The 15,947-nt window shown below is 45.0% G+C and overlaps 1 protein-coding gene and 1 long non-coding RNA gene across 2 annotated transcripts; one reads left to right on the top strand and one right to left on the bottom strand.

Annotated features, from left to right (window-relative positions):
- Positions 1 to 1,412: 1,412 nt before the first annotated feature.
- Positions 1,413 to 6,056, bottom strand: CLEC14A (C-type lectin domain containing 14A). The gene has a single exon (XM_081913740.1). It carries the CDS (start codon positions 5,524 to 5,526, stop codon positions 4,210 to 4,212), a length of 1,317 nt encoding a protein of 438 aa, XP_081769866.1. The 5' UTR covers positions 5,527 to 6,056; the 3' UTR covers positions 1,413 to 4,209.
- A 22-nt stretch (positions 6,057 to 6,078) lies between these two features.
- On the top strand, positions 6,079 to 15,629 carry LOC309372892. The gene is made up of 3 exons (XR_014169721.1): positions 6,079 to 7,429; positions 7,785 to 7,865; positions 15,551 to 15,629. It is a non-coding gene; the product is annotated as an uncharacterized lncRNA (long non-coding RNA).
- The last annotated feature ends 318 nt before the right edge of the window (positions 15,630 to 15,947 follow it).

Genomic DNA, 15,947 nt, shown 5'->3' with positions numbered 1-15,947 from the left:
ACACAAGCTACAGCTGCTTAATTGGCACTTTGTCAACAGTTCTTTTGAGCTTTTATGAGAAACGAAGAAATGCTGCCTGCAATCCTGTTAAAAACAACCTGCTACTTCAGTGGTGCTTGGAACCTGCTCCGGGATACAGTGGTGCCCCGCAAGACGAACGCCTCGCAAGACGAAAAACCCGCTAGACGAAAGGGTTTTCCGTTTTGGAGGCGCTTCGCAAAACGAATTTCCCTATGGGGTTGCTTCGCAAGACAAAAAAAATCTTGCATCCCCCCGCGGGGTTTTTTCGCTTTTTTCGCCCTTTTCTTAATCCGCTAAGCCACTTATCAGCTGTTCCGCTGATAAGCCGCTTAACAGCTGATCGCTGGAAGCCGCTTGACAGCTGTAGCGCTAATCCAATAAGCTGTCAATGGGCTTGCTTCGCAAGACAAAAAAACCGCTAGACGAAGAGAATCGCGGAACGAATTCTTTTCGTCTAGCGAGGCACCACTGTACATTTTATTCCATGTTTCATGATCAGCACCATTGATTTAACCCCTAAGATGGAACCCAGTAATACCCACTTACCTGGAAGTTACCAAGGGCCTTATTTCTGGGTAGGTATGTATAAGATAATGCTGTTGAGACTTACAAACAACAACAAAATCAATTTATGGGACAGAACCAGGAGCAGACAGCATGGTGGAGCAGAGATACTTAGCTCACCTCCTGGCAGGTGAGTCACTGCTGCTTACCAGGAGGAGGGTGGCACAGTGCAAACACAGCAGCAGGAGCATCGGATTGGCTCAGCTGCTGTGTTTGCACTTCATCAACCTTCTGCTCCCTCTGCTCCCCTTTCTGGTAAGTAGCAGTGACTCGCCTGACAGGTCAGGTAAGCAACTGCACCTCACCATGCCAACCACTACTGGGCAGAACTAAACATTATATGAAATTTTTGGTTGCCACTGAAAATAGCAGCCCCATGCCAAATTGCCTTGTTCCACATTTGTACAACTTTTCTCATGCCCTAACCCTAGTAGAATGCATTTCCCTGTTACTATTCAACAGTATTGTCTGCTCCTGGTAAGGACATGCACTGTGTAATGATATCAGGACCTCTAGGCATGTTGTACTAGCTATCATGAAGAGGAAGGGAAGCGCTTGATGTGGAACTTCCGTGTTTGCCCATAATTGTGTCGTGCTTAGAATTTTAGCCTCAAACTCCAACCTAACGTTCCATCAAAATCAGTAGGACTTATGTTCGTTCCATGTAATAGTTACAGTTGATGGCTTCGTGCTAAAAACAGCTACCCTATTCCACAAACGTATGATCCAAGGAACCAGAGTGCCTATGCTTCTATAGCATGGACTGCATTGGTGCACTTTTCACACACTCTTCACAACATAACAGAAGGCTGTACTATCACATCTCATTGAATTACAGGTATTACATTGTATTGCAATGGTTCACCCACATCTAATGAGTTCATGCATTACTGGTAGTTCTGAGGTGTATACACACAGAGCTTTCATGGTCGTTTCCCTATTCCCTCCAAAGCAATATGGATAACTTGGTACCCCATTGAGCATAGAGAGCTATGCACATCAAGGTATTTGTAGCAGAGCCAACAGACTGAATGCAGCTCTAGTAGCACATGACTACATGTGGTTAGTGGTCCCAGACCAGCATGACCACCCCCCATCTACATTGCTTGCATCTGTCAAGTTCAGCAGAGGGCGGATGAACACTGCAGTATACATTCACAACATAAGCAGCACATGCAGATCTCACTTGCTGGGTGGATGTGAATATATCCTGGATAGTGGTTTTAGGAGATGAAGCTGTTTTTAGATGAAAAGAATTTTCACCAAATGATAGGGAAATGCCCAATTAATCAGTTTTAAAAATCTTCATTAGACTGTAGTATTTTGCGGGTGGGTATTTAAAAATGGTCCTTTGAAGTCTTTTAATTTTGCCCCTGGCCACCTTTCAATTTCACTGTAATCCCATGGCACATTTAATCAAGCCCTCTGTAGTTTAAAATATTATTAAACGTCTTTTTGAGGATTTGAATTTTACTCCCGATTATGTGATGAAGATCAATCATCAAATATTCATCATATATTCATAATCATAGCTTACATTCCCCCTCTGCTTCAAGATGCATAGAATCATTTTGAAGTGTCTTAGAAGGAATTAATGGTCTAGAAATAAGATTTAAAGAGTGACAAGAGGATACACTGTCCTACTGTACTAGATGGAATGGGCAATCCCTGCCTTTGCAATGTTAATGGGTTTTCTGTGCTTTTAACCGATGAACATTAGGAGCCTTAGAAGCACTCAATGCTATAACATATACTACAAACATTACATACATATTTGTTGCAAAAATATGGTTTGTGTTGGAAATTAATGGCCTCTTCAAATGATCTGGGGCAGGTGTGTGGGTGTGTACCAACATTTACGTTATTTGAATACTGACTTAAAATATTCCTTAGCTGAAATGCACACATACAGGCAGGACTGTCCCTATTCAAGTAATGCTAAAAGACAGAAATGCAAGGAACGCAGCTGTGGAGTGGGAGACAACAGAGAAAACCTTAAAAAGAAATCCTCTACCCCTTTCCTTTACTGAAGAGAGAAATGTTGCTTAAAGTTTTCACTGAGTCCCATTTCCCCACATTCCCACCCCATTTGCTTCTCCTTCCAAACTGGCCCCTCCACAGTGCTCTGCAGTGAGAAAATGGCAGAGCAAACCAAACCCTGGCAAGGCATGATAAGAGTGCTGGAGCCACTGCCACATCTGTAGCCCCATTGCTGATGCCAGAGCTGGGGTGGAAGGTGGAGGAGCCAGAAAAAGCCCGTTGCAGACTAAACTAGCCTGGAGCTGGCATAGTGATTGGGCCTGGATCACACCCAATTTTAATCAAATAATGGCAGGAGGACTGACTCAGAATCCAGAATGTATATTTCAGGGCTTTCCTCGGGCTACTGGCATGCATTTGTGTGTACCAATTAATTTTCATTTTTTAGATCTTCATTTTATGCATTAATACATTTTCTAACGCTGCCTGTAAAACACAATATTCCAAGGTGGCTTACACCAAATCTGTAGAGAAAACAATCAGCCATATAAAAAAACAGAAACATTTAACAAAATTAAAAGTTTCAAATAAAGGCAGCCTCAGATGAGTCAATTTTGGAACCAAATATTTGGGAAATTTAAAAGGTATTTGCATGGTTCTGAAAAGGCTACAGCATGAGCGCCAGGTGACCCCTCCCCCCCCAAAGTAGTCTGTACCACCTGGACACCACCACCAAGAAGACACTCTCCCCAGTCAAAACCTACCACACCTCAGTGGGCCAATGACTTCCAAAGGCGACCTCAATGAATTGGAAGGTGGGAAAATGAGTTGGACCCTCAGTGAAATCTTGACGGATTTCCACCCCACAGTGTTATACAGTGCAACGAGCCAGTATAAGCTCATACCTTGCAGGTTTTTGGAATTCCCACTTAAGGAAACTGGAGCAGATAATGCTTTTGTGCGACAAAATCTAGCATGCACTGGCCAACACTTCTCTTATGAGTTCTCATACATCCAATCCATGAGTCAGTTGAGACACAGTACTAAGATTTCAGGCTGTTTTCTAAGTCTCACAAATAGATCACACACATGCACAATTGTACTGGCACCCCAGAAGACTAGTAAAGATGGAGGACAACACCAGATTCAAAATAATGTTGGAAAGCTATTTAAGTCATAAAAATCTTCTTTTACAGGGATGGGAAAACTGTGGCTATCTAGGTGTTGCTGGACTATAACTCCCAATATCCCTTTGCCCATTGGCTAGGGGTGATGGAAGCTGGGGAGCAGCAATTGGGAGTCCCACAGGGTCCTCACCATTACCATAAGACACCATACGCTGCCATCTTGCATGCACACCTGGGAGAAAATTCTACTGAAGTTGATGTGACTTATTCACAAGTAAGTGTGCATAGGATTACACTGTTCTACAAGCAGCTTGGCAGGTCTTAATGAGACTTGTCTCTTGCAGCACTGTGGAGTTACTTAGCACTGTAACTGAGAAAGAACAGCCAACGGATAAGGATGATAGGAGTTGTAGTCCAACAACTTTTGGAGGGCCACAGGCTCCCCATTCCTGTCCTAATAAAAGCGCCTTCTCTGAATGAAAGTCCATTGCCTCTTTCAAATACAGCCTCAGTCCCCTCACGGCTGTTCCTGCTCCACCTGCCCCGCCACACGCTTGGGTTCATCCTGAGAAACCTCGGCAGACTCTGCCTTGCTGGGCCCCAGGGAATGATCCGAATCCTCGGGGTCGCCATCTGCGGTCGTGGCCGACGTAGCCGGAGCTCCGTCCTTCTTGGTCTGAGACCCCTTGGAGCAGCAAAGCCTGAAGCAGGCCTGGAAGATCTGCAGCGCGGCCATGACCAGGATCACCAGCGTCACCACAGCCACCGTGATCAGGATGAAGAGGTAGTTGGAAGACACGGCTCCGGGGGCGCTGCTGCTGTTGCCCACCTCGGAGGGCAAGGTCGCCGCCAGGGAGTCGTTCCAGCCAGGCAGGCCGTCCGAAGAGCCGTTCGGGGAGGGAGACAGGGCAGGCGACGGCGGCGTTTCAGTTCCCGCCGGCGGCACGCAGGCTTTTTCGTCGTCCGCCAAGCGAGCGCCCCAGGCGCACAGGCACAGGAAGGCGCCCCGGGCGCCGAAGCAGTCGGCCAGCTCGACGCACGCTCCCTCACTCGGGCTCCAGTAGCCGCTGGGGCAGGAGCAGAGGCCGCGCTCGGTGCCTTCCCAGCGGTAGCCGTCGGGCGAGAGGCGGCAGGTGAAGCGCGCCTCCCGCCCGGGGCACCTCAGGGTGAGCACCGTGCCAGGCGGGCCGAACTCCACGGCGGCGCTTTGGAGGCGGAAAGGGAGCGCGTAGTGCAGGTGGCTTCCCGCGCCAGGCGCGCGACACGCGCCCGCGTAGCTGTACTTGCACACGTACCCCGCGTTGGCCTTGGCGCAGGCGTGCTCGGCGAGGCCCCACGACTCGGCGGCGCGAGGCTGGCCCCAAGTCACCTGCAGGCCGGCGCACTTCTGCGTGGTGCACGACTTGCTGGGCTCCTTCACCCACGAGAGGCTCCCCTCGGCCGCGCTCTCGTTCCTCGCCTCCGCAACAAGTCCTCCGGCAGCGGCCCAGGAGAAACCCCGCAGCGGCAGCTCCTCCATGGTGCACTGCTGAGCCTTCCTCACCAGGCCCAGCCAGAACAAGGAGGCGCCCGACCCGCCGCGGGCCACCCCTCTCAGCAGAGACACGATGGCCTGCACTTCCACCCGGCCGCTCGCCGTGCTCAGGCGCCCGCCGTGCGCCGCGCAGGCGTCCTGGGCGCGGGGGAAGCTCAGGCTGCCCACGTGGACGCTGTAGCAGGACCCCGAAGGGTGGCACCAGGCGTGGTCGCTCTGGGGGCGCACGGCGGCGGGGGGGCCCCCTGGCACGGGGAGAGGCTGCAGGAGGACGAGAGAGGCAAGCACCAGGCCCCTCATCTTGCCTCGCCTCCCCGCAGTGGCATTCGCGAGCACCAGCCAAGTCTGGATGGCGGGGATGTGGCGTCGAGGCGACTCCTTTTCTTCACAGCTCACATCACAACAATATCTTCGCTCCCGCAGACCTTCCCTTTCAGTGGCTGAAAGGAAATGTGTCAGGGGTTAGGCTTGACCTTAACATCCTTGATTTGTTGAAGTCCCCGCGCCAAAAGTTCCCTTCCAGAACTGGAAACATCTGATAAATAAAACCCAGACGGCAGGGAAACTTTTCTTTGCTTGGGAGAAACGCCCGCATAAACTAGGCGCAAGAAGGCAGAGGAGTTCTTTGGGCTGAGTTGCTCACCTCCGTGTTAGTAAACACAGGCCGGATGTTTAATAAATTATTTGAATTCTGTGCCTTTTATTGACTTGAAAGCTTAGCACCGATTGCAGCGGATCTTAAAACTATCAGAAAAATAATTGCTTGATGAAATGCAGTGGAGGGCAAAGGCATTAAGGCCCTAGTTAACCCCCTCCCATGCAAGCGCACACACACACTCACTCTCACTCCCAACCTACCAGTGTGCAGCTGCAGTGAAAAAGGCACATTCCATGCTAGGAATCATTGGGAAAGGAACTGAAAATAAAGCTGCCAATTTCATAATTCCATTATACAACTCTAGGGTGTGATTGCATTTGGAATACTGTGCTGTGTAGAGTTCTCACATCAAAAAGGATATTGCAGAGTTGGAAAAGGTTAAGAAAAGGGCAACCAAAAAAGGAACAAGGCAGACGAAGTGACTCTTCTATGAAGAAAAGGACTTAGTTTAGAAAAATGGTGAGTAAGAAGTGAAATGATAGAAGCTTATGAGATGGCTAATCCCCATAGTGGAGGCAGTAATACTTCTGAATACCAGTTGCTGGAAGCCACAGGAAGGGAGAGTGCTCTTGTGCTCAGGTCCTGCTTGTGGGTTTTCCACAGGCATCTGGCTGGTCACTCTGAGAACACAATGCCGGAAGTAGATGAGCTGTTGTCCTGAAACTCTTCTTACGTTCTTATGCAGGAAATCTGAGACCATGTGGGTAAACTGGTAAAAAGGACTGGTAAGTAGTTAAAGAATCAGATGAAGAGAGTAGAAATAAATGGACAATTCTCACAATGGAGGGGTAGAAGATGTGGGGGTTCCCCAATGATCTGTACTGGGGCTGGTGTTTTTTTAAAATGTTTTTAAAAATAGGGCTAAACTGTGTGGTGGCCAAGCTTTTGATGAAATCCAGCTATTCAATGTGGTTTACGGAAATGGGATTGTTAGTAGCTCCAGAGGAATAGGTATTAAAATTTCAAATTTGGTTCAGTATAAGCAAGTGTAACATGATGTGCATGGTGGTGGTTGTGGAATCCTAAGTTCACATATACAGAGATGAGGTCTGAGGTGGTGGGTGGTGGATCAGGAAAGAGATTGCGGTGAAGAGCTTGATGAAAACAATGGCTATGTACACACCAGCCCCTTCATTGCACGAAAATACAGTTTTTTTCTCAACCCTGTATCATTCATGCTCATCCTCAGCATGCTGCTGTCAATCTAGATTGCGTCCAGATCCTGCCATCCACAAGGGCTGGCCTTAGCTACTTGATATGTGTTTGAAAACACTTGTATGGATTAGGTTATCAATGCCTTTTCCTCCCTGAACATGCTCCAGGTGAATGAAGACAGAAGTCGTGTTTGTGATTTTGGTATACACCAACCCACAATGGCATTCATTGGACAGGTGTGGCTACACCCCATTGCCAAGACCACCTACATCTGTTTTCAAATGGACACACTTTGCCTGCAAAGCAAAACCAATCTGCAGCGAGCAGATGGAAGGAGAAAGTGGGAAGCAGCACCTCTCTTCCAATTTCCTCCTTCTGTGTACTTTCCAGGTGAGAAAAAGGTAACCACCCTCACCCCTTCCTTCGTTACCAAGTGAACAGTGGAGTGGGGTTGTTATGTCCAACTTAAATCATATCCTGACATTACCATTTTTAAACGAAAATCCAGAAATGCTCCATAATAAAGGTGATAGTAAAAAGTATCTCATCAACTATGGACTCTGTGGACAATGCAATCGTTTATTTTAATGATTAATTAAAAGTAAATGACGACTAGGGAGTTAATTCCCAATGATTTATGAACCTATTTCCCCTGTTTGGCATTTGTCCTGAACGGGGGGGGGGGCGCTGTTTGCAGGGGTTGTATTTGTCTCTTACAGTTCTTCTCCCCCTTTAACTCCTACAGCTATGCTGCTTAGCCAGGATTTATCCATCTCTCGTTGCTCAGCTCACGCCAAAAATAAAGCAGTATCAACACAGGCTCTGAGTAAGTTAATGTCACCATAATTCATCATCATGACTTGTTTGAAATTAGTTGGGAAAATTCATCATGACTTCTTTGAAATTCGTGGCAAATTTTCCATTGATCTTAGTACAGAGCCAGGATTTCATAAAGTGGCTGAAATCTCTCTTGCCCCTCCCCTGGAAAAATAAAGAAATAAAGAAGAAAGAGCCAAGCCAAAGTAAGGGTCTGAGAACAGTGACTAACATCTACCAAATTTTGGCTTTGTATACAAGCCAGTGATGTGCAATAAGATCAGTGCAAGGGGATATTGTTAAGTTTATGTATTTATTTTTTATACAGTGGTACCTTGGGTTACATACGCTTCAGCACACTCCGCTAACCCAGAAAATAGTGCTTCAGGTTAAGAACTTTGCTTCAGGATAAGAACAGAAATCGGGCTCCGGCGGCGCAGCAGCCGCAGGAGGCCCCATTAGCTAAAGTGGTGCTTCAGGTTAAGAACAGTTTCAGGTTAAGAACGGACCTCCGGAACGAATTAAGTACTTAACCCAAGGTACCACTGTATCTGTATTCTGCCTTTCCTCCAGGGAGCTCAGGGTGGCATACATGCTTCTCTTCTTCTCCATTTTATCATCACAACAAACCTGCAAGGTAGTTCAGACTGAAAGATGTGCTTTGTCACATCCTGTTCTAATAATCTGCTTCTTGCAGCAAACAGTTGTGCTTTCAATCTCACGCTTACCAAACCTGTCCTGATGTTTCCCATAAAGTATTCCAGATTTGCACAAGAGAACTTTTTTAAAAGTGAGTTGCTCTAAGCCAGGCAAGGATTTGGAGTTGCTTCCCCCCGCCCCAAATGTTGGCCCTTCCTTTCCTCCTGTTTGTCTTTTCTGCTTCCCCTACCTGCAAGGGCAGTTTTTATTGCTCCCATTTTGGTGAAAATCTGAGCAAGTGACTAAAACATAATCATTCAATACAGCACTCGCAAATGGAGGGAGACTGCATATAGTAAGCACAAACACTGCTGGAAAAGAACTTTTTTTTTTTTGGAGGGGTCTGGAAAGGGGAGTAGCTAAAGTGGAGGGTTAAAAAGAAGTTAAAGAAACCAAGTTAAAAAGAAACCCAAAGCAAAACATCCACTACCCCAAGTGCACCACGCTGAGGTCAGTTTTTAAAATTACTTCTCTGATTGGGAACCCAACTTCAGAGGGGGAATGTGTGAGTTCACAGTTATTTGCTGCAGATGTCATGTGGGTGATGCTAAATTAATGAGAACAACAATTTCTGATTCGCATTATACTCTGGTGTGGGCAAGCCCTTATTTTCGGGGGGGGTCTTATTCCTTTCTGAGAGGCTGAATCTTTTCCTGCTATACTAAAATGCAGGAGCATTCATAAAATCCTGTAAAAAGAAACAGAAACATAGCAATCAGCAGAATGCCTGGGTATTTCAGAAAGCCTTAAAAAAACATGCAATGATCTGTGCTCCCTTTCAGCAGCTCCTGTGTTCAGAAGTCCGGTAGATTATTCATCCACACAAAACACACACACACATACAGTGACCCTGTAGTAAGTCTAAACTTTGCCATCTGTTATTTGTGGACAGTGTGTTATGGTACCATTGCTTCACTGGTTGAGGCTATACCATTGCAGAGAAAGCCTAGGTTTTCATAGCATCTGTGCAAGCTACATTTCATATACTGTGCAGTATCCATGAGACAACTATACTCCTTTGGGGAATGGTAGCAGTGTGAAGTATTTGTGCTTTCAAATGGCAGCCCATATGAGAGTAAATCAAAACTCTGGAGAATTCAAGTCATTTGCAACGAGGCAGAGTTTCCTAGGGAAACCTGCTAGAATAGCAGGAAGCCTTAAGCCTTGCCATAAATAGCAGACTTCAATCCCTGGCATTGTGCCTAGGCTGACCCTTCAACGTCCATGAAGTTTATACACTGCTGGTTTTAACTGTAGTGTTGTTTTGAATTATGTAATTTCATTCTTATCTTGAGCTACCCTGGGAACCCATTGGGGAGGAAGGGTGGGTTATAAATTTGAAATAATGGCTCAATAACTGAGCATCTTGGTGGGGAAGGCAGGAGGGGTTTGCTAAAAGAGCTACTGAAAACAAGAGGAAGGGAAAATTGTTGTTGTTGTTTAGTTGTTAAGTCGTGTCCGACTCTTTGTGACCCCATAGACCAGAGCACGCCAGGCACTCCTGTCTTCCACTGCCTCCCGCAGTTTGGTCAAACTTATGCTGGTAGCTTCGAGAACACTGTCTAACCATCTCATCCTCTGTCGTCCCCTTCTCCTTGTGCCCTCCATCTTTCCCAACATCAAGGTATTTTCCAGAGAGTCTTCTCTTCTCATGAGGTGGCCAAAGTATTGAGTCTCAGCTTAAGGATCTGTCCTTCCAGTGAGCACTCAGGGATGATTTCCTTAAGAATGGATACGTTTGATCTTGCAGTCCATGGGACTGTCAAGAGTCTCCTTAGACTTCAGCAAAATTATTGTTGAATTCAAAGACAAGGAATCGCTCTGAAGTCCAGTGCTGAAGTCTCCTTGGTGTAAGCCTGACAAAATCAGAATGAAATGATTTTGCACCACAGTCCCTTCTGTGTTAACTTCTTAACCCAAACCTCATGCCACCATTCCATGGAAGTGTCTCTGATCCCCATTTGCAGGTACACACAGCTCCTTTACTCAGTTCCTCTGCCTGTTCCAGAAGAACGGGCATTTATTTTATCATTAGCCCCAAATCTCTGCTAAGACTGACAAGGTCAGGGGAAAGCCTTGCCAATATCACCAGTGGCTCATTCATTTAGTCTTTTTAATTAAAGTAATACTATGCGCTCTGCCACCTCCTGCATGGTATCAAAGGAAACCATGCAGTTGAAATTGATTACATTTTCCCTTGACGCTGTCCATTTCATCACAGGGCAGAGCCTTTGCTGATAAAAATGACAAACCTTTCCTACAGTCAAAGGCTAGTGAGTTTAAAATGTGGCAGTGCAGTGGTCAAACATGTAATGTAAAAAAAAGGGGGCTACACGCTGTCAGTCTTGTGTCCAAATCTAGTTACTGAACAATATGGGCCGCATCCCAGTAGGCAAGGAGAGGGGTGTATTTTCTGCATTAACTGGAGGTGATAACTTAAAGCACTGAAGTAGGGGTGAGATTCCTGATTGATTTTGAAATGCATAATTTTTAGGGTCATTGCAATAATTGGTATCAGGGCCAGGCAACCCGTGAGGCAAAGTGAGGTTTTTGCCTAAGGTGGCAGGGTCCACCGGGGCAGCAGATCCCAATGTTAGTCTTTATTACCCTCTTGTTCCTGATGTCGATCTTCCCTTGCCACTTCTTCCCTTGCAGGGAGGTGATGTGCCATTTTGGTGTCCGCCTCAGGTGGCAAAATGTCTTGGGCTGGCCCTGCTCAGTATCGTAGGTTCTTTGTTAATTAGTTTGTTTTGCCTTTATCTTGCTAGAGAACTACATGCCTGCTCTTCTGGAACGTAACATGTTACAAAATCAGTATCTGCTCAGTTATCCTCAAGTTTGTATCAAAAGTTGGATAAAATGTGCAGGAAGCGAAAAAACAATGAAGATATAATCTTAATTCTATTTGTAGTTTGTCAGGCCATACTACTAACACAGCGTGAAGGGCGTGGTAGGCCACTAAAATCTATGGGCAGCAGTACATTTAAGTCTGATGAATTTTGTCTGAAGTCTTAACAGGTGCTACATACTTGGTTGTAGTTTGTATGCAGTCTGATCTAATCCATATATATATGACAATAGATTTTAACTGGGTTTAATGGGGCACACCTCCAAACAAGAGTGCATATGATTGCAACTTTAAGACCTTTGTAAGTACCCACATAATGCAATCCATGGCAATGTTACCCATGTAGGCAAGGCAGTTTTGCAACCAACATCATTCAAATAAATATCTGCCAATCGTAAATATCCTCCAGGCTTCCTTTGAGACATATGTAGATTGCTCTAGCACATTTTCCCTAAATTATTGCACTACCAAAGTAGCGTAAGAAGAAACAAGTCAGACACTGTAACACTGTAACTAGAAATATAATTTCAAACTGTACATTTCTTATTACTCTAGGTAAGCAGTCTCAGGCAGAGTTCATGATTCCCATTTTCTTTTATGATGATTAATAAAACACAGCTCATTGAAAGCACTGATGAAAGAATTATATTCAAAAAGCTTGTTAACATTTATGTATCTGTCAGAGCAGGCCGGCGAGAGGATGCAAAAACATTGTGCTGTTCTTGAACTTGGTGCAGGGAGGGGGGACTAGGATCCGGTGTTCCCATTATGCTGAAGACTTCAGACTTGAAAAATATTTTGCACTATTTCTTCCCCTTAACAGCACAGGTTCATCCAACACATTTTTAGTTATTATACCATTTTTTTTAAGTCTCCGTTTATTTTGATAATTGCTTGACTCTTTACAAGGGCTATTAGTTTTTATAACACATCAAAATATTTTTAATTAGTGATTGACTAAGTAGATATTTGTTTTTATCATCTGCCTAGTGACTGTCAACTGATTCAGCTGTCTTGCATTCATGGGTGAAATTAATGAGTCAAGCAGGCCTCACATAAGGCTTAATCTTGTCATGTGCCAAGCACTTCCTGGCTCCTAAGAAGGGCATCAGTGCTTCACAAGAGCGCTGATCTTCATGTATCATAGAAACAACCCTGAAAAAGAGACTGAGAATAAAGAAATCCCTATTTCTTTTAAGGTCTTCTTCAGGAATTACTCTTTTTGTCCTAAGAAATGCTTGTACTACACTGTACATGCACACACTAAAGTGTCATCATCAAGTACTCTTGGGATCAGAATGTTCAAAAAGAATGTTCTGAAAAACCTCCCAAAATTGAAGGGAGGGGTGTAAACAGGTTTCCCAAAGGAATGAGTTTCAAAAATCAGGTGGCATCATTAAGAAGTGTTTTCTTCCTCACTTCACATGGTGGTGAGACATGGGACAGAACATCCCCAGATCTTAATCCATGAGCAGAATTCTAGTTGAACAGGTGGCTCTTTTTAAATATCCTGGATACAAACAAACCCTAACATTAGTCAAAGAGAAGCAGCAGCCACTAGCAGCTGATTTCAGGTACAGTGGTACCTCAGGTTACAGGCGCTTCAGGTTACAGACTCCACTAACCCAGAAATAGTACCTCGGGTTAAGAACTTTGCTTCAGGATGAGAACAGAAATCGTGCTCCGGCGGCAGCAGGAGGCCCCATTAGCTAAAGTGGTACCTCAGGTTAAGAACAGTTTCAGGTTAAGAACAGACCTCCAGAACGAATTGAGTTTTTAACCCGAGGTACCACTGTATTGTGAAAGGGCAACAAAATGTTAGTTATTGCATTTATTATTGTTGTATTTTTGCCGCCAGGAAGGGAGAGGCTCTTGTGGGGTTTTCTATCTGAAGTGCCAAAATAACTTCATCAGCTTTTGCTACTAGACACCTTGACTTCAGGGTGAGGCTGGCTTCCATTTTCCACTTCAGCAAGCAAAATGACTTCTGGCCCTGGCTTTAAAGGTGACTATGATAGGGAGGGGGTATCAGCTAAAATGGCTTCTCTTCTTTTTCCTTGTTCATTTTCCCATTCATGGAAGGGCAACTTAGAATCCAGTTCAATATTGTTATGCACAGAGAGAGCTGTAAATCCAATAGAACCCACAAATGGAATGCAAAACAAAATAAAACACCAAAATAAATTTATTTATTCTCAATAAAATTTGCATTCAGAGAAGCTGAGACTTTTCTTCCCCTGCTCAGTTCATTTCAGGGTTAACTGTGACAAAAGTGGGAAACGCTACAGATCACTCTGTCTTCTCTGAGTGCTGTGAAAATTCTTACTTGGATCTCCATGAAATATTGATTTCACGTCATGACTAAGCTTCAATTAATCCACCACCCTTTCAGAAATGCACTCCTACATCTTGACTTGATAAAAAATGACTAATGGCTGGCTGGCTGTATAGGATTTAAATAGTGACGGTCTTCCTTAAATGAGCTTTCATTCCATGATTCAAATTTTGACTGTTCGACTTAGAATAATTGTGCAAGCAATTTACACATCATTATGCTCTTGTAACTTATTCTGCTATTTCCCACATTGCTTTCCAGCATGAGCATAAACTATCCTGATTGACTGCATTGGCTCAAGTTACTTGGCACTGCAAAGTGCTGTGGGGGGGAGCTTGGAAGCCTTTAATTAAGAAAGAGTAAATTAATAATGCAAACTACTGTGGTAGAATTCATGCTTGTTAAATCTTAAGTATATTGGATTGGAAACAGTCCCTTCTGCAAATAGCAGGGTTCCTTCTGTCTGTGGAAGGAACCAAAATCAAGTGAAGATTAACACTGGAGAAACAGCAGAAGAGGCACTTCACTGATTGCCCCTTCCCACTGCCCTCCACAGTACTACTTCCAGCACTGTTCTAGAAAGTTCCACAGACCTCTTGATCAGCTTTTAAGGAGACTGTGGTGAGAAGAATTGGTAAAAATCACCCCCCAACAACCTACTATGCGTCCTCCAGCATCAGGGGTGCCAACTTGAGTAAAATATTGCCAGGTAAGCCCTGCCCCACATAACTGATCACATGACATGGTGCACATACACCATTTGAATGGCAATGCCCATCCAATTTGGGGGTTCCGGTCCCCTCAAATATTTTATTGGGGCAGAAGGAACCTCAGCCCCTAGAAGTTGGCTGCTATGCCCAGCAAGAACATCCTGTCAGTGGTGCCTGCTCGTTAGTGGCGCCGGCCCCCCTGTGGAACACCCTCCCATCAGATGTCAAACTGATTAACAACTATGGTATATGACTTTTCTTAGAAGACATATGAAGCCAGCCCAGTATAGGGAAGTTTGTAATGTTTGATGTTTCTATATTGCTGGAAGCTGCCCAGAGTGGCTGGGGCAACCCAGTCAGATAGGCAGCATGTTGTGGCCAATGTCAATGTCAATGTAGTCCTGCTCACAGGAACTCTGCAGCCAGCCCATTGTCTTCTGTCTGAAAGTGCAGCATAGATGCATTTGAAAGGGCATTTGTGCTACGTGTGAGGTTGTTCTGGGTCTTATTCCCATTCAGACCAATATTGCATTGTCATCACCAACCCACACAACCATTCTGTTTAGGAAGGTACCGTATTTTTCGCTCTTTAGGACGCACCAGACCATAAGACACACCTAGTTTTTGGAGGAGGAAAACAAGAAAAAAATATATTCTGAATCCCAGAAGCCAGAACAGCAAGAGGGATCGCTGCGCAGTGAAAGCAGCAATCCCTCTTGCTGTTCTGGCTTCTGGGATAGCTGTGCAGCCTGCATTTGCTCCATAAGAAGCACACACATTTCCCCTTACTTTTTAGGAGGGAAAAAGTGAGTCTTATAGAGCAAAAAATATGGTAAATAGTGATGAAACAATGCTGGATAGGTTTTTGTTTTGTGTAAGAGAGACTGCATGCATGCAGACACTCAAGGCTCTAAGCCTTTCATGAAACTGCATAGACTGTTCTCTTGATACAGCAAAGCCTTTGTCATGCAGTGGGAGCTCTCCTGAACCGCAGTACACCCTCATTCACTCCAATGATGGAAGAGTGAAAACCCATGCACACAAAGGGGTGCAGTCAGGAAAGTGCCCCATCTGTTTTAGTGCATAGGGAAGGTCCTGTGCAGGAACTTTGTGAACACAGTGGAACACAAATGGAGCTATGCGCTGAGGGTTCTGCAAACTTTTACATTTACTGAAATCTTTGCAGAAGCACAAGGCTGCACGTTCTTCAGAATTGTGCAGGATGACCATTGCTGCATGACGATTCTGAAAGGTAGAAAGGGCAAAGAAAAATGTAAACACCAGGACCTGAGCACAGATTGGATTAGATTCATTCTTTCAACTGTGTCTTAGATGGAGACTAGTTTGGGGGAGAAATCTGATTTTGTCTGCATATAAAGGCAAGCCTGCTTTATTCACACTTTCCAAAAGAGAATGTGAACTGAAACACGGTCATCTGTTGAAATTTCTAAGTTTTGCAATGCCAAATAAGCCAAATAACATGTCCAGAAATGCACATAC

The sequence above is a fragment of the Podarcis melisellensis genome (assembly GCF_964234715.1).
Source record: "Podarcis melisellensis genome assembly, chromosome: 1".
In the NCBI taxonomy this organism is placed as follows: Eukaryota; Metazoa; Chordata; class Lepidosauria; order Squamata; family Lacertidae; genus Podarcis; species Podarcis melisellensis.
The sequence above is the reverse complement of the archived record's forward strand: the minus strand, read 5'-3'. Positions and strand labels throughout refer to the sequence as shown.

What these genes read in the sequence shown, in the direction of transcription:
- CLEC14A (XM_081913740.1), bottom strand. Translation starts at nt 5,526, where the DNA reads ATGAGGGGCCTGGTGCTTGCCTCTCTCGTCCTCCTGCAGCCTCTCCCC.